This window comes from Talpa occidentalis, unplaced genomic scaffold (genome assembly GCF_014898055.3).
Source record: "Talpa occidentalis isolate TD23 unplaced genomic scaffold, MPIMG_talOcc4v2.1 talOcc4.16, whole genome shotgun sequence".
Taxonomy (NCBI): domain Eukaryota; kingdom Metazoa; phylum Chordata; class Mammalia; order Eulipotyphla; family Talpidae; genus Talpa; species Talpa occidentalis.
Genome location: NW_023601653.1, coordinates 33,651,984 through 33,670,343, shown reverse-complemented (window position 1 = coordinate 33,670,343; position 18,360 = coordinate 33,651,984). Strand labels below are relative to the sequence as shown.

Here is an 18,360-nt window from a genome sequence, read left to right as displayed (position 1 = left end):
ACAATGTTTTGAAAGCAATTGACTTATTATGCTAGATAGGAAACATGAGACAAAATGGCAAAAGTAATGAAAACATTTCTACAACTAAAGAGACTGTAGAAATTAAGCATTGATACATTATCCAACTGAGTTGGTGAATACAGAATAGGACCTCAAAGTAAATATGTAATACCCTCAAATAAAGACAGTTTCTAATCAGAATTAATTAAATGAATAGCATTTAGTCTAAGTTATTACATTTGTATCAGTCAAATTCTTATTTCAAAAGAATGAGGCAGATATGTATTATGATCTGAATTCAAACCAAATCATATGGTTGATATATTTTGGCTTTCACATTTTTATGACAATTCTTATTTGGTCGTTGTGTCATTTGTTCAAAACACTTATTTTGGTGTAGATCTTTTATTTGAGAGCTTCTGTTCAGTACATGTGAGCGAGATACTTCTTACCTATAAGAAGTATTACTGGAGAAAGGTGGTATAAAGAAGATGTAATAACAAGAATGGAATCAGTGCTAAACATTAGAAAATAGTATTTATGGGAATGGTACAGTGTTGTAGAAGAGTGACGAATTCAGAATAGATCAGGGAGCCACTTACGAAAGATTTAATTGAAAGTGGTTGAGATTTCATTTGGAAGGGAGATGTGAAGTTTGAGAGCGTGCACAACAATTATACAGCTGGACGAATGGTTTAGATTCTGGAATCATATAGTCTTAAATAGAAGTGTTACCCTGTGATTACTTTTTTTCTGTAGTGAATGATGATTTTGCTTTTGCTTTTCCATATTCAGGAATTACCACAAGCAGTTTGTGAGATCCTAGGACTTCAAGACAGTGAAGTTACAACACCAGATTCAGACACTGGGGAAGATGAAAATGTTGGCATGATTAGTTGTCCTACGTCTGTGTTCCAGAGTAATTCCTTGCCTGTACATGCTGCCAGTGGAACCAGAGATGACAACCCAACACAGATATCAGTGTCCCCAAATGTCAGCAGATTAACACCTGCATGATCATTCTTCTTGCTTAATTTTTGAAGAGACACTCTGTTGCAACTCATTTTTAAGTACTTGAAAGGTGGAAATTTGAAATCTTGGTATTGATCATGCTTTAAGGTTTATGGAAAGAAAGTGTACTGATGTCCTTGCATTAAAGCTTTACAAAGATTTAAACTAATTATTTTTGTAGTTACTTCTACCAAATAGCCTTTCCTTTTCAATAACATTCCTTAGTATTTTTATAGCCAAGTACATGTTACTTTCTTGCTGATGAACTGGAATTGGACAAATATTGCAAGTGGATGAGCTGAAAATTATGCACTTTGAAAAACATTCACATTGTTTACTCTCAGTTGAGTGGGTTTTGAATTGATTAAATTAAATGTTGAGCCTTTCTATAGCATTCTAAGCTGAGAAGTAGATTGTTACCCAGTGACGAAATAAAATATTTTTTTCCTGTTGTTTACAACAATACTCAGCTGAAATATTTATGCTGGTTCAATATGATTTAAATTGGACATTTTCATCAATGCAGTTGAATGTGTAGATAACAAGCTATTTCAACCATACTAAGTGGATTGGCAGTATATTTTTTACACTGAACTTTTCTTCACTTGTGTATAAAGCTATATAAGTACGTATTTATGAGTATAAGAAAGAATAGCCATATTTTCTTTAACTGAATAAACTTGACTTGATTTATATAACCTGATTTGATGAAATTAATACATATCTTCAATATGAAATCTTTTTCAAAACTATTTTCTTAACCAAACATTTATTTCATGAGACTACATTCAACCCTGTACCTGGTATAATTTTAAAATTAATTGCTTGTAACCTCACTTTACTAATAATGTTTATTATCTTTCCTAATAATGCATTAACTGATTAATCAGGTCTTCAAATTTTTATAAAATACTCTTTGCAAAACGCTTGTCAGAAATTTCAAGATATCATGAGTCTCAATACTTTTTTGTATATGAACGAAGCTATTGTTTTTACCATGCAGTGTTGCATGATTTTAAGTTATGTGGAATTAACATAACTGATTTCATTTTAACTGTAATTTGTTAAACCTGTACATATTATTAAAATAAATTTGAAGTTGAAGTAGTGTTTTCAGTTAAATTATACTTATAGTCTGTTAGTATTTCATCAGAAGAAAAAGACCCAACATGTACCTCAGTACTTCTCTTATTTTTATGTGTTTAAAACACTTATTTGAATTAGGTGTGGAAATGAGAAAGTAAGAAGACCCTTTTGTAACTAAAAAATTTTTTCCATCAGCATGAAATTGATCGTAGTGTTGCCTTGGGATATAGTTATCTGATTCAGTAAAGCAACTTCCTACAATGCATAGTAATTCATAGTAATTATGTAAACTAAAAGTTACGCAGTTGTAAAAATTGTCCAGTAGAGATTTTTTTTCTCATAAAACTAGGGAATTAAATGAAGTTTTCCCTATTTGAGCATTAACTGAAAATCATGACGGTAGAACCATTAGACTTTAGTTTTTTAATATTATGTGTTATCTTTTATCAGTTAATAATAAGTAAGCCTATTCAGAAAAAAAGTAAGCTGATCAAAAACTCAGCATCTCCAGCCTTTCATTTCCTGCACTTCAGGAAATTGCCCAGACCATCTTGATGTTCTTCTTGTTCTTTCAGGACGGTGGCTTTTGGGGGGTGAGTTTCCTATACGTAATGTAATATCTACTTCAGAATTTAAAAAAAAATCTTTGTACATTTAGTAAGCTGAACTTTTGTTAAGTGTTACTATAAGACTATTTGTTAGAATTGTTTTGCTAAACAATCTGCATTTCTATCACATTTTTGATATGAAAGTGATAATAATACAATGTTAGATAAAGTCTTAATCAGAGTTCACAAAATCCATTTAGCAAATAGTATGTAAACTTAAGCAATTGAGATTGCTAAGATAGATAGTTCAGGTAAATTTTAGTCTAACTTTTTAAAGATTGTTTCAGTTCACAAGATGCTCTATCCCTGATGACTGAAAATATGTGCCATATTATATGATAAAGTGTTTAAAATCCAAGTAATTTCTGACTATAAAAAGTTTTTTCAATTGTGATGTGAGTCCATGGGAAACCTTTTTGCATTTAAGAACCTTCCTATTTTGATCTTTTCATGTGACTAGGATTCTTCATCTCTGTAAATGTTAAGAATTTTAGTCTTGGTGATGACTAAAAGTTTTTATTCAGTAAAAGCAAAACGGCCTGTTGAAATAGTGATTCTTACTGTATTTCACATTTTGAAGGGCTTTTATGGGGACCAACTAATTCTTATGGGAATTCATGTATTTATGCCCATTATAGTTTGTATTAAGTTACTCAAAGTGTTTATTGAAGAATTTAAAACTTCATATGATTTGTGTGTAACTCTTAACAAGGTAACATTATCCTAGCTTGGACTTCTTTGCTTGGGGTTTTCAGAGGGTTCATGAACCTCTTAGTGTATATGAAGTTTTGCATGCATACACACGTATTTTGGAAGAGAGGTCACATAGTTGTATTATAAGCTGCTCTGATTTCTCCCAAAAGTTGAGAACTGTTGTTATAAATTATTTACTATGAGAATGACAATCTGTGACCCCATGTTGATGATTTTATGTGCCAAATCTTTGTTAATTAAAATATCTTCAGAGCACTCATTTCCAAATCCTTGGTTACTATTAACAAAATACAGGTGCCAGCTCTTACTTATTTAGAACTACAAAATCAGAATCTTAGAAAGTGATGTCAACAAATTTGCATTTTAATAAAAATGCAGGTGGTTCTTGGGCCTCCTTGAAATTAAGAGAATTAGCCATCATGTATTATGTTTCATAGGTTAACATTTTGACCTATAATCTGGTAGGTAAGTATCAAAATTTAAGAAAATAGCTTCTTGATTTTCTGAGGTGAATTTGCCCTAGATCTGGTCACCATTTGTAGTAAAAATGACAATACTCATCTTAGTCTATGCAGATTTTTTTTAGCTTTTTTTTTTTTATATAGAGGCATGTTTTATTTATTTGTTTGTTTTGTTTATACATGCACTGGGTACAGTCAGAAGCGCAGGAGGGTGAGAGAATTCACCAGAGCCAGAGCGGGGAGCAGAGCAGGCAGAAGGACCGAAGTACACTGCTGAGGGGAGCAGCGGGCGGCAGGAGAGGTCTGTGCGCCATGTGGGACCCTCCTCTGGTGGCCGGGGAGCAGCCTGGGATGGAACCGGCGCTGCAGAGGCCGCGGGCAGCTTCGCAACCCAGTGCTCAACCTCTGCGCCACTGGGGAGGCCCTTTTTTAGCTTTTGAAAACACTTTTAGTGTCACTTTACTTTTGAATATGAACCAGAATTAAATTAGAAATGAATCTGAAAGTTTCCATCAGTATCTAATATCATTGCTTTATACTAAACATCTGCACCTATTTGTACTTTTAATGTAAATATATTGCCATTTGAATGATGCAACGTATTTTGACCTATTCTCCACTCAGATCCTTAACATGGGGATTTTAAATTGTAGAAGTCTTGCATGCATTCACACATATTTTGGAGGAAAAGTCACATAGTTGTATTATAAGCTGCTTTGATTTCGGATTATAGTTATTTTTCTCACTGTTATGTAAGTAGATTCCTGTTTTTATCAGACTGTGTTGACACAGGGAAACAACAATGTCAGCCTTAAAAGTGTAGGTGGGATGGGACATTTAGACTTGACATACTTCTATAACTATTTGGATATCCGAAGCACCCCTTTCAGCTCATGGGAAATCACAGTTTACAAATGCACTGTAAAGAAAAGCTGATTAAAACCAAAGTCTAAAAATTATCTGAAATCAGGAAAATCATTTGCCTAATATAAGTCAATCACTAAAATTAGAATATTAGAATGATAGAAGGTAAGTTACTGAACATACTTCTTCCTCAAAAATGTTGCTTTGCACATACCTGCAAAAGAATGACAAGGAAAAAAATTCCAACTTGTCATCAGGGAGCAGTCTAGTTTTGGTTCAGCTTTGTAAATTAAGACAACACTAACATCAGAAATGGGTTTTTGCTAGGACAGTCAATGTTTCTATCACCAAACTGGTCAGGAGCAAGATCCCCAGACTTTAAAAAGACAAATAGTGCTGTTTTCAGATTGCTTTAGATGTAGTATGGGCCGATTTGTACAAAGAACTACAATCTCTTCCATGGGTATAACAGGCTTACTTTGTACAGCAAAGTGCTCTCCAGCGGAGAGGACATCTAGGTACCTCTGAGTGCTCATCATTTACATGGCTTGCTACGTATACTGTTGGACACTGCCTCATATATGTAGAACACTCAAAGCAGATTTGGACCACATATTTTTGTTAACCAAATCAAATTTTTTTTTTTTTTCTAAATATGTTTTGATTTTTTTTAAGGTTTATTTATGTATACAAGAACTGGGGTACAGGGCCTCCCTGGTGACACAAGGGTTTAAGAAGCAGCCTATGAAACAAAATGAAGCCTCTGCAGCGCGAGTTCGATTCCTGGCTGGCCAGGGAGCAACCCACATGGTGCAGCAGACCTCTCCTGCCTCGCCCGCTGCTCCCCTCAGCAGGGTATTTCAGTAGATCTGTCTGTTCTGCTCCCCACTCTGTCTATGGTGAATCCTCTCACCATACTGCACGTCTGGCCTATATCCCAGTTCTCGTATGCATAAATAAATAAAATAAATCTTCAAAAGAAAAAAAGAACTGGGGTACAGGCCAGAGGTGTGGGGGGGTGTGTGTGTGAGAGAGGATTCACCAGAGACAGAGTGGGAAACAGAACAGGCAGATTGACTGAAATACACTGCTGAGGGGAGCAGCGGGCAAGACAGGAGAGGTTTGCTGTGCCATGTGGGTATCTCCCTTGCCGGGGATCGAACTCGTGCTGCAGTAGCTGTGCATAGCTTCATTTGTTGCATCTTAACTGCTTATACCACCTGGGAGGCCCTGAATCAAATGATAAATGAACCAAATAGAATATTTGCTGATTAGGAAGTCATTTTAGGAGATAACAGCATCTATCCCAACTAGAAAAAGTTAAGACTTAAGCTTTCTGAGTGAAATTATTTAAGTACTTTTACTTCTTGTGCTTTCGCTGCAGTAGAAATTCTTTACACATGTAAGAAGTAAAAAGTTAATTCTAAAACTGAATTTTGTTAAATTGCTTAATTTAACCTCAACTTGTGAATAACTTTGGGACAAATGTTTGTTCTTAGTCTACAGAGTTTGTAAGGATGCTGACTAAAAGCTAATGAGCTTCCCCAAGGGAAGAGAAACCCAGACTCAGAGCTGTCACTTCTTCACATTTTATTAACAGTGTTTCTGAACTAGTCTTTAAGCTTTTTGTTTAGTATGACTTCCCACAAAGTTTTGATTGGTGAAAGAGGAAAGAAGAATCCTTTTCACTGACATTTTATACCTAAGAAGGGTAACAAAAGAAAGCCTAGCTTCATAAACTACAACTTACAGAGCAGACGACTTAGTCTTTGTAGAGGCACATCTTCTCTTAGGAAGGAATGTAAAGAATAAGAATGCAACAACTGAGACCCAGTGGATCGAATTCAAGGGCAGAATACTAAGTCTGAGCAGAATCCTTTTTCCTAATGTACTTCTTGGTCCTAACAACTGAATCATTCTGGAGATGAGAGTCCATCTCTCCCTTTCAACAAACTGTGGTAGAGAATGAGATTCTTTACTCCAGAAATTTCCATTTCTTTTGGTCACTTGAATTTGATTTTGCAATGCTCTGCACATATCTACATTATTGAGTTTTACCTCTATTCTGTAGTTCAGAATTCTAGAAGGGTGGGGCTTTAATTTGTGAGAGGACTCATAATTTTGAGTGTTTCATTTGATAGCTTCACAGTGGCGAGTTGTGCTGATTGGTGGTACGTCTGGACAAGTAATGCAGCTTGCTAAGGCATTTGTTTTCTTGGTCAGACCAAGGTGGCTCAGGGTGGTGTGCAAATGCTTGGGTAACCTTGTAAAATGCTTTGTCATCTTTTCATGGCCATAAAGTGTATCCTGTAAGACCTGGGAGTCAGATATCAGACAAAATTCAGTCAAACTGATTGAATTTTTCGAACTAGAAAATGCCCACTGTACTTAGGAATGTGAAACAGGAAAGTTAAGCTATTTGGGAAAGAGCACAGTTTTCTGAGTTAGGTTGGATTTGAAGCCTGCCTCAGATGCTTCTTCATGTTGTGACCATAACTATTGTCTCTGGGCCCTAAGTTTCTCATCTAAGTCAGGATAGCACGTAGCCCAGTTGTGAGGAATAAATGGAGTACATGCAAATTGTTTAAAACAGGGCCTCCCCTGGTGGCACAGTGGTTGAGCGCTAGGCTGCGAAGCTGCCCGCAGCCTCTGCAGTGCTGGTTCGATCCCCGGCCGCCAGCAAGGGTCCCACATGGCGCGCAGACCTCTCCTGCTGCCTGCTGCTCCCCTCAGCAGTGTACTTCTGGCCATCTGCCTGTTCTGTTCCCCGCTCTGGCTCTGGTGAATCCTCTCACCTTCCCACACTTCTGACTGATCCCAGTGCTTGTATAAATTAATAAAAAAAATGTTTAAAACAGTGCCTGGCATGATTAGACATTAATAAATGCTATCATTATTATCTGATGGCAACCAAAGAGATGACCACCACAGGCCATCCTTTTCATCATAAAGCTGTGTGATTGGCTTTTCCTTCCCAAAACAGTGTCCTGCAGCTACAACCTTTGGGCACCATCTGGTTTGTTTCCTGTTGACTGAGGTAGGTCACTTGGAATGAATTTCTGTCGACTTACATTCTGGTTTTATCTGAGTTACTGCTCACTGACCCCAAAATAAATCATTATCCCCTTGTACTTCAGTTTTATCCTCTTCAAATTGGGCTTAAATGTGCTTGCCTTTCATCAGTCTCCCTTTAGGACAGTTGTTAAAAAACAGTGAGACTACAAGTGCAACATAAATCTCATACTTTGCTTATTAGTGAAGTCTGATAATTTTCAAGTAAATCTTCTTGGTCAATATAGCAAATAATTGAAAAAAAATTCACAAGGCAGGTCTACATGAAGCCTTTTCAGTAGTATGGAAAATTGTCTTGTTTATTTGACAGTAGTGAATATTGATGCTTAAGGCTGTGGGCAGCTATTTTTTTTATGCTTCAACATTAGTCTATACAGTCAGATTCTAATATCAAATTATACTTCATGATTTAATTTTAAGTTATATTGCAGATATCTGGCTGGTTGACACACTTCTTTGCAAAATTTAACTTTACATTTTCATTATCTTCGTTTATACTTCCCTCTGCCCCCAAGACTATAGTTTCTGTACTATTTAGGGGTAGCTCACATTGTGTCATAAACACTTCATCTCTTGTAATATGGGTTGTAGTGGTGGAGGCCACATAACATATGGTATAGTTTGGAAAGTTTGCTCATGTGGGCAACTATCAAGACTTGACAGTTTTTTGAGGGCTTTCCATTCAAAGAGTGGGAGTTCTCAGGTGAGCCTATGATTTCCCCTCTCCCCCCATACTGCTGCCTTATTACTTTTTAAATCCATTTGTAGCTATACTGGGATAGATGGCTGCTTCACTAGCTATGTTCATGATGTTGGTTTGTGAATACCTTAAAAAGAAAATGATATTGTGTAGGAGCTTGCTTGAGTTTCTTAAGTCATGGTAGGCTTATTTCATCTCCTTTTCTTGATAAATTATGCCACTAAATCAAGGAAATACCTTAGAAATGGTATAAATTTATTTTGGTATGGTATTCATGTGGTTAAGTTGAAGGAATAAAGAGTGGGCTAGCAGTAAAGTGAACAGTTTCTGCCACAGAACCTAAAATTTATGTTATAAAAGTCAAATGTCAATGGGAAAAAAATATCCAACCACACTATTTGGTTGGTTTTGTGTTACAAAGTTCAGCCTTTTTTCTTACCTTATTCAGTGTGAGTTTAAGCATAGAAAACACAATCCTGTCACACAAATTTCATTGTCTGGGAGCATGGTTTAAAACCAAAAAGACAAGTTATTTAAGGGAAAAATATCAGACTTTTGTTGATTCCCAGTCTCAAAATAATCACTGTTAATTCTCTTCCAAATATGGCTATACTCTCATCTCCCATATCTATCCTTTAATAACTTCACTACTGCTTCCATGGGGAATGGCCAGAAAAATTATTTCTTGCTTTCAGTTTTTTAATTTTTCTCCTTTCCGCCAAACACATTACTTTGCATCTCTGAAGCTTGATGATGTTGCATTCCCAGTTGGCTTTTTACTTGGCTAGATTGGTGCCGGTGAGTGGTGAGGAGGAAGTAGTTGAGGTTTTCAGAGCTTTACACCTTTTGCCTACAAAATGAAAGTTGGATTGTGAGGAGAGTAAAGAGGGAAGTTTGGTCATCTCTAGTCATGGATCTGGGATATTCCGTGGCTTCTTAGTTTGCTTGTATCCCCTTTTCTATATCTTTGTCCTGAGTTTGTATCCTCCAATGAGCCACTTCCATTTTCCAGATAATTTAAGGATTGGGCTTAGTTTTGGTTTTCATAACTGTCTTCAATGAGGACAAATGCCTCTTTTGGGGACTCACTGATATCCTTAACATATTACTTCCCTGATTTTGTGGACCCTGCCTCATCTCTCAGCTATTTTCCCCCATGACTGTTCATGATTATATGCCCTTCATCTGACAATATTTCACTTAATACTTTCCCACTCCATTTTCCACTTTATGACTCTTGGGCTCTTTAACTACTTGGTCCATACCAATTCTGTTGGCTCATCTTATGAATGTTGGCTACCTGCTTATCACAGACAAAAAGAACAGCCATCTCATCAAATTCTAGTTGTCCACATTGCTTTAATTTCTGCCAAAGACTGCAAACTAATGCCTGAATTTATATCATTCTGGCTTCAGAATATATAAGGAATAGGGGGATAACTAATACTTTGAGCATCCACTATCTGCCAGAAACCATGATAAACACTTGATGCAAACCCAATTTAATCTGCATAACAGCTCTATAAGATGTAGGTATTATGACACTGTGTTACAGAAACGGAAGGTGAGACTCATGAAAAACATGTCCTCATACTCAGCTAGGTTTGAGCAGAGCTAAGATTTAAAGTCAAGTTTATTTAAAACCAATGCCTTTTTATGCAGTACAATTTATTTTTTTCAAGTTTTTATCTTAATCAATGTCATACATGCACATGGTTTCCACAAGGTTTGTTGTCATGAGAAACTGTCCCTTTGCTTCACACCACCCTCCAATTCCTTTTCCCCAGTGGCAAGACTTCTGACTTTCAGCTGAGTTCTTTTGGTATTTACTTCCATACCTCTCAATGCTGTAAAAATGCCTGTGTTGCTACTACTTTAATTTTAGTTTTAGACATCACCCATTGACTGCCGATCATGGAAGATGGAGATTCAGTTCTTTTGCCTCCTCTTCTGAGCCGCCATTGTACATATGCATGCTTCTTTATCTTTCCAATTTCAGTATAGTCGATATAATATTGATTAGGTCAATGCTATTTACAGCTGAGACATGCTTTTCTCCGATTCTAACCTTTATTTTTCTTTATTTTTTTTAATTTATTTTTTAAAGATTTATTTATTTATACAAGCACTGGGTACAGTCAGAAGTGCGGGAGGGTGAGAGACACCAGAGCCAGAGCGGGGAGCAGAGCAGGCAGAAGGACCGAAGTACACTGCTGAGGGGAGCAGCGGGCGGCAGGAGAGAGGTCTGCGCGCCATGCGGGTCCCTCCTCTGGTGGCCGGGGAGCAGCCTGGGATGGAACCGGCGCTGCAGAGGCCGCGGGCAGCTTCGCAACCCAGCGCTCAACCGCTGTACCACCGGGGAGGCCCTAATTTTTTTTTTTAAAGATTTATTTATTTTTATACAAGAGCTGGGGTACAGGCCAGAGGCACCGGAGGGTGAGAGGATTCAACAGAGACAGAGCGGGGAGGAGAGCAGGAAGACAACTGAACAGGCTGAGGAGAGCAGGGGGTGCGACAGGAGAGGTCTGCCACGCGGTATGGGAATCTCCCTTCCCAGCTGGGAATCGAACTGGCACTGCAAGGCTTGCAGACAGCTTCACAGCACTGCGCTCAACCTGCTGCACCACCGGGGAGGCCCTTTTTAAAAAAATTCTCCTAATTGTAAGCCTTTAGCTCCTGCATTCCCTTGTATTTAAATTGATTTATTATCTATTATTTTAATTCTGATGAAATGCACTAACATAAAATTTACCATCTTAGCCATTTTGAAGAGTGTGGTTCAATAGTATTATATACATTCATATTGTTGTGCAAGTTCTCCAGAACTTTTCAGTCTTATAAAACTGAGACTCTGTGTCCATGAAAAAACTTTCCTTTTCTACTTTCTCTTTTCTCAACCCCTGGCAACCACCATTCTACTTTCTATTTCTATGAGTTTGACTACTCTAGTTACCTCAATATGTAGAATTATACTCTATTTGTCTTCTTGTATTTGTCTTCTAGTATTTGACTTATTTCACTTAGCATAATATTCTCAAGTTCATCCATGTTGTATGTGTCAAATTGCTTTCCTTTTTATGACTGAATAATATTCCACTGTAAGTACAAGCTATATTTTGTTTATTCATCCATACATGGGTACTTGGGTTGCTTCTACATTTTGGCTATTGTGAATAATGCTGCTATGAACATAGCTGTATAAATATCTCTTTTGAGATCCTACTTTTGATCCTTTAGATATATACTCAGAGTGGAATTGCTGGATCATATGGCAATTCTACTTTTACTTTTTTTTTTTAAAGATTTATTTATTTATACAAGCGCTGGGTACAGTCAGAAGCGCTGGAGGGTGAGAGAATTCACCAGAGCCAGAGCGGGGAGCAGAACAGGCAGATGGACGAAATACACTGCTGAGGGGAGCAGTGGGTGCGGCACGAGAGGTCTGCGCGCCATGTGGGACCCTTGCCGGTGGCTGGGGATAAAACCTGCGCTGCAGAGGCTGCAGGCAGCTTCGCAGCCCAGCGCTCAACCGCTGCGCCACCAGGGGAGGCCCTCTACTTTTACTTTCTTGAACAACTGCTATGTTTTCCACAGTGTTTGCATCATTTCACAGTGCACTTGGGTTCTACTTCTTGTTTCTCCTCCATCTCTGTATTATTTCAGTTGGAGAGTACATCTGTTGCATCACCTAACTACACTGAAGTTTCTATTTCCAGTTCTAATCTATTTCCCAAACTTTAGTTTCACATTTATAATTGCCTACCATTTACTGTGACTTGATAGTACTGTGGTAAACTCCCAATACTCTTCTTCTTTTCCCAAAACTTACTCTTTCTTTGGAGATAGTGAAATTGCCACTAGTAGGACTTGATAGTTTGTCTTCTTATATGTGATTTTACCTTCTTTACTAGAAGCAATATTCAATGAGTCACCAATTCCCTGTTGATTCTTATTTTGATGACTTTTTTTAAAATTCATAACTGCCATCACTCTAGTTCAAGATTTTATCTGTTCTCTTCCCTCTAAGAGCAGTTTGTGTTCCTCTTACACCATACTGCACACTGTTATCAGAAAAATCCTTTTAAGATATCATTTTCATGATGCTTTAGTCCCAATGTAAAGATGATAAATGCTTCCTTTTAAAAGAAAAAAAATTTATCCTGGGACTCAAATTTCCAAATAACCAATCCTTAATCCTATCTTTCAAGTTTTATATTTGTCTCTAGAAACTTGTTTTCTTTTGGCTTTCTCTTTCCCATCTCTCTGAACTTTTCTCTTTCTTATTTTTGTGTTTTGGTTCTTTTAGTTTAAATTTCTTCTTAAATTTAGTGTTCCCCAGTATTCTGTTCTCAGCTCTCAAACAACATATTCTCTGTGAGTGAAGCTATATTCATATAGATTCAATTATTTGACAATCATAAGTCTCTCTATCAAATTTAGGCCTCATTTCAAGTGTTAAACCATATATTCAAGTGCTTATTGGAGATCTTTTTTGACCGTTAACATGTGATATGTATAAAAATGTAAATTAAGTATTTTCTCTGAGTTAGCTATTATTTAGGTGTGGTCTACTTCAATGAATGGTACTATTGTCTACCCAAAACCCCAAGTCAGAAATTTGGGGGTTATTCTGGCATCTTTTTTCCTGCTCTACCCTATCCAGTAGGGATATTGTCCTATGAATTTTATCCCTTAAAGTCTCTTGTTATTTTCATTACGTCCTTAATGCCATGGCCTTGTGTTTTTATGAAAATGAGCCATGTTTTTACCTAAAAACGTGCTTAGGAATAGAAGTAGGATAGTGCTAAGTACTTAGTAATATTATCTATCATTTCTGTCATTAATTTAGTCCATATTTTAAAGCTTGACTTTCCCATTAACATTTTGGAGCTTTCGATATAATAATGTGAGCCTAATAATATTTTCAAAATTGGATCAAATAATAATTATACCCCCTCAAAACTCCAGTTAAGTAAGTCTAATTATATAAGTTCATTTAGTCCTGTTTTGAAAAATTTTTATCTTGTTTTCTATATGGACAGTGTCAGCCCCAGTCTTTGTTCAATTTTATGGTTAAGCAAGCATATTTGGTTGAGAGTCTTTCTTCCATCCTTTAGGAGGTTGGTAACATTTTCCTAGATGTGGTGAATTTTATGACTTACTAAAGTTTGAATAGTAAGTATATATCAATGGTTCTATGCATTTCAAATTGTTGGATTTGATCAAGCTTTAAGTGAAGAGGAAAAAAAATCCTGTAACTATCAATAGCATCAAAGGAATGACTGATACACAAGCATTTAGTTTCCTTTGCCTTCACATGTAGACAGGAAGTTTCTAGGGTTACTGTCTCAGCTATATCTATATGTGATTAAATCAGAGCCTAACATTGTGTTTGCAATACAGTTGCCTGAACATTACCACGTAGCAGTATCACACGATTCAAGGAGCAGCGCCTTTTATGAAAGCCATGTCTATTTTTCTCTCATACATGTGCATGTACACAATAATAACACATCAGATCAGAAAAATATTATTAACAAAATAAAAACACTTGGGATTCAGCAGTGCTGATCTTTCTTAAATTGTTTTCCTCCTTTTGGAAATAAAGCACAAAACCTTTGAATTTGTAGTCACCTAAAGGATGAGGTTAACTTGCCAGGAGAAGGTTTGAGAGATGAGAGCTAACGTCAGGGGAGAGATGTTCCCTTTTTCAAATAACACCCCATTCTGTATTGTTTTTCAACTCCCACGCCCAAATGGCTACTCGACCTATGAAACAAATCGCACCATGTGCACAGATAACCCGAGGCTTCAGGTCTGTAATCTGACTGTGGCCATCGGCAGCCAGAAATGAGTTTCTTTCTAATCAGCCTTCAATCAGTCCCCAGTCACTCATATAAAGGAGCTTGGGGAGGGGAGGATTCTCATTGCTTTTTCTTCAGCACCAGGGCTCTGGACAGCGCCCTGGGAGGGCTGCTGTTTGCATGCCCCTTCCTCTCTAAAGCCAAGCAGCCCTGCTATTGCCCCTCTAGTCCCCCTACTGCAGAGAAAGAAAATTACACCGGGATCCATGCAGCCAGCAATGATGATGTTTTCCAGTAAATACTGGGCAAGGAGAGGGTTTTCCTTGGATTCTGCGGTGCCGGAAGAGCATCAGCTACTTGGCAACTTAACAGTGAGTACTGAGTAGCTAGCACTCTCTAGAGGAGTATTTTCTGAGGTAGTGATCATAGCCTCACCGTAAGGACACCTGGTGTAGAGTAAGCATATACGTCTAACTTCTTTCTCTAGTATCTTTTTTACCTTGCCTCCTTCTCTCTTCCTTGATCCTTAATGCTAAACTTCCTTACCTCAAAGTTTTTAAGTAGGAAAAAAAAAAAAACAAGTTCCTGAACATCAAGAAGGAGAGGTTGGATAAGCGAATGTCTTTTCTACACTACCAAAAATAGTGTTTAGAACTTTTGAGAAGTTCCTATTTGAGTATGAGCAGGGAGAAGAAATTAAATGGATTTCTATGGCTCCATATTTATTTATAATAGATATATTTTGTCTGCTATATCCTCTTCCATCTGAAAAGCCTGGTCTTTAAACAGAAATAATGTTTTCTATTCTTGTACATAAATGATGGTCATTGGAATAAAAGAAAGATTGACTTCTTTTCAAAAAGTTTCCTGCTTTCCTCAGTACTTCATTTTTTTTCAATTTAATTTATGGAGTAATGAAAGCAATACACTTATTTCAATATTAAGGCAGTTTGTGTGGTTAAATATCAACAAATTAAAAAGTAGTATTTTCCAGCATTTTAAAAGGTAAAATCATGGATTTAATAAAAGACAGTGAAAGAAAAATGTAGCCAGATTCCTACTCAATAAAAATATTAAATGATATTTCATTATTGTGCTATCAGAATTTATCAATTCAGTCTGATTCATAGAAAAAAAATCTGTGTTAATAATGTACTTCCAAATATATGCCAGAGTGTTATACTGTATTGGTAGATTACTGCTGCTAAAATTTTGAAAACTAATCAGAGCAAGTTCTGTAAACTAAGTCAATTTGAAAAAGTGAGACAAAAATATAAGTAGATTTTCTAATACTTAAATACCATGAACTTTGGATGAGATATTAATATTGAGGAATTTTGAAGTCATAATGAATTGCTAAAAGGAAAACAAAGAGAAACTAGTGTTATGATTAATGTGTGACCCTTTCATGTAAAAAATGCTACTGAAATATATAAGAGCTTTGTGTTATATGAGGAAGGGGCAGATGTGGAGACTTACTAGGTCAAATGCCAATGCCTGTATAAAATTCTCTCCCTCAAGTCATACATAATAAAATATTCATTTCTGTGATATATAGCTCTAGTGAGTGAAATACTAACATGTGAAAATAAAACCAGTAGAGAAATCAGAGAACACAGTGGCAAGTCACTATTTGTTGGGTTCCATATCAAATGTACATTTCTCAATTTCATGAGGAAGTACCAGTGTTGGTTGTATTATATCACTATTTGTCAGGGAGATATTTCTCTGTTTTCTCAGTTATTCCTTGGCATGTAAAGAACAGAAAAAAGTACATACTAATTTTGATTTCTCTGTCAAATAAAAGCTTCCAGCTTTTAAATTCACATTTCTGGCAGTATGATCTGAGGATCTGGAATCTGTCATTTTTTACCTTTAACCAGTAGGACTAATCGTCATTATTTAATCATGTATTATAGTGTCTTGAATGACTAATGACATGTTAAAATTTTTTAGTTTCTCAAATTCTCCCTGCTTCTAATGATACCCTGGTTATCTCTCTCTCTCTCTCTCTTTTTCACCTTTGCCTCTTGTGGCTGAATTTTAATACCCACTTTTAAGATATCATCTCTTTTCATAGATGACCTCAGTCGAATATACTCTTTTGTGCTGAATTTCTGCAGACAGAGTCACATTGACAATGTGGATCTAATTGCGGAAAGTGAGGTTATTAATTTCAGTGCATGTCCTGAAAGCAGAATGAAATGAATATTTTGTTTTTAAGATCACTGAAAGTAAGATTATTGCTGTGAAAAATATGTTTCGTTTTATTTTTGGTACATTTGTAATGAATTTTGTTTCCTATGATTCAACTCGTCTGCCAGATCAAATTTCATGCTGTAAAGTGAACCTAGAACAGAAGGCAGGAATTATTCATAAATGAGACTATATTTTATGATGATCAGATTTTCGTTGCCGTTAGAGTGAAACAAAACTGATCCCCCCTTAATTTCAACTCCAATAACGTCAACCTGATGATCTCTTAGGGCACTGGAAAATAGTATCCAAGGTACATTAGACCAATATTTATGATTGAAACTTATGAGTGAAATAGCAAATTTTCCTTGAGTCTGGATGATTCCTGGGGCTTCCAGCATATGAGTGGAATATCTGAAAAAACAAACAAAACCCCAAACACACCTAGTTGTAGAAAGCTCTGGAATCCTAACTAACGCATGTGTGTGTGTTTCTACCATTTTTAAGCTCAATAAAGCTAACTCTGGCAGAAATGATGATAAAAAAGGCAACAAGGGAAGCAGCAAAAGTGAAACTGCTACTGAAAGTGGCAAGACAGCAGTTGTATTCTCCTTGAAAAATGAAGTTGGTGGATTGGTAAAAGCGCTGAAGCTCTTTCAGGTGAATGTAAAATATCATTACATTATTTTAAAAGTGACTGTGTGCCTGGTTACAAACCTGTCATCTGTTGTGAAACATTACTGAGTCAATTTCCGGAAAATATGTTTGAAAGTTTCAAAGAAAACAAACTCTATGAGATTTCACAAGGGGAGTGTGCCAAACAATGCAATAAGCAGCTTTGCGAACTATTTTTTTTTTTAATAATTCAGAGTTAGCCTATTAGTGACGCTGCAGACAGTTGCCAGGTGAGGAAGTCACTAATTAAAAAGTGTGAGGCTCACACCTGGAAATGCAAACACAAAAGGAGTCAACAGAGTATCTTTAAATATCAAGAGCCTGCAGCCTGATTTGATTTGTTAACATTTGAATTGTTCTAGGAACACATTTATTGCATACAACAAGATGCTTCAATATAGGCGCTCAGTATTCCCTCTAGCCTCATTGTTTCACGAACCTGGTGTGTCTTGAGTCATTTTTCATATATGAAATCTAGGGCTAACTCTCTTAATCTTATAAAAATGTGTTAGTCTTTTCTATATCCAAATCGTTGGTTTGAATCCTCGAGAAAGAGCTTGGTTGAGACAAGGTTAGAAAAGCCCCACACAAACATCGTCTGCTTGCCAGTACACCTGTTGTCTCCCCCACCCTGCAGCAAACACCCTTATTTAAAATGCATTCAATTTGGGGGCACTGGCTGATGATTAGAATTGCAAGATGGAGCCTAGCTCTGCGTGGGGCTGTGGGCGGCTGGCCCAGGAGAGAGCTGGTTGTAATTGCAGTGAGAGGATGTAAGCTGGTGTCCTGCTTTGGCTAATGACTAGTTGCTTCCTGTGTTCATTGTCTTCATTTGTAACACAACAATAATAATTTCTACCTAACAAGGTTGTTGTGATGGAACAACCTGAGTGAAAGTACTTTACAAAGTGTAGATATGAGACATTATTATGATGTCTCCTTGATGACAAGAGAGGGAAATGAGCAGCCTGATTTGGCAAATATTTCCTTGTTCTCTTTTGACCTTGAAGAAAGGATCAGGCACCGTAAACAGTGGTAATGGAAATCTGGAGAAATATTTTACACATAATTATATCATTCAATGCTATTCCATAAAGGGCCCAAAGGCAGGCCAATTCAAGTAGCCAGCTGGGTGCCATGGAAAGATCCCTGGAGAAGTAGTTAGCAGC

The 18,360-nt window shown here is 36.8% G+C and overlaps 2 protein-coding genes across 3 annotated transcripts in view; both read left to right on the top strand.

The window, feature by feature from the left end:
- The window catches only part of TBC1D15 (TBC1 domain family member 15), a 60,804-nt gene extending 58,687 nt beyond the window's left edge, over window positions 1-2,117 (top strand). For both annotated transcript variants that reach the window (XM_037513978.2, XM_037513976.2), the window contains one exon: window positions 796-2,117. In XM_037513978.2, coding sequence (XP_037369875.1) covers window positions 796-1,017 — 222 coding nt within the window. In that variant the 3' untranslated portion in view covers window positions 1,018-2,117. The remainder of the gene's footprint in view (window positions 1-795) is intronic.
- A 12,324-nt stretch (window positions 2,118-14,441) lies between these two features.
- TPH2 (tryptophan hydroxylase 2) overlaps window positions 14,442-18,360 on the top strand; it is a 111,347-nt gene continuing 107,428 nt past the window's right edge. The window contains exons 1-2 of the mRNA XM_037515247.2: window positions 14,442-14,691; window positions 17,024-17,176. Of these exons, the coding sequence (XP_037371144.1) occupies window positions 14,587-14,691; window positions 17,024-17,176 (258 nt within the window). The 5' untranslated portion in view covers window positions 14,442-14,586. The remainder of the gene's footprint in view (window positions 14,692-17,023; window positions 17,177-18,360) is intronic.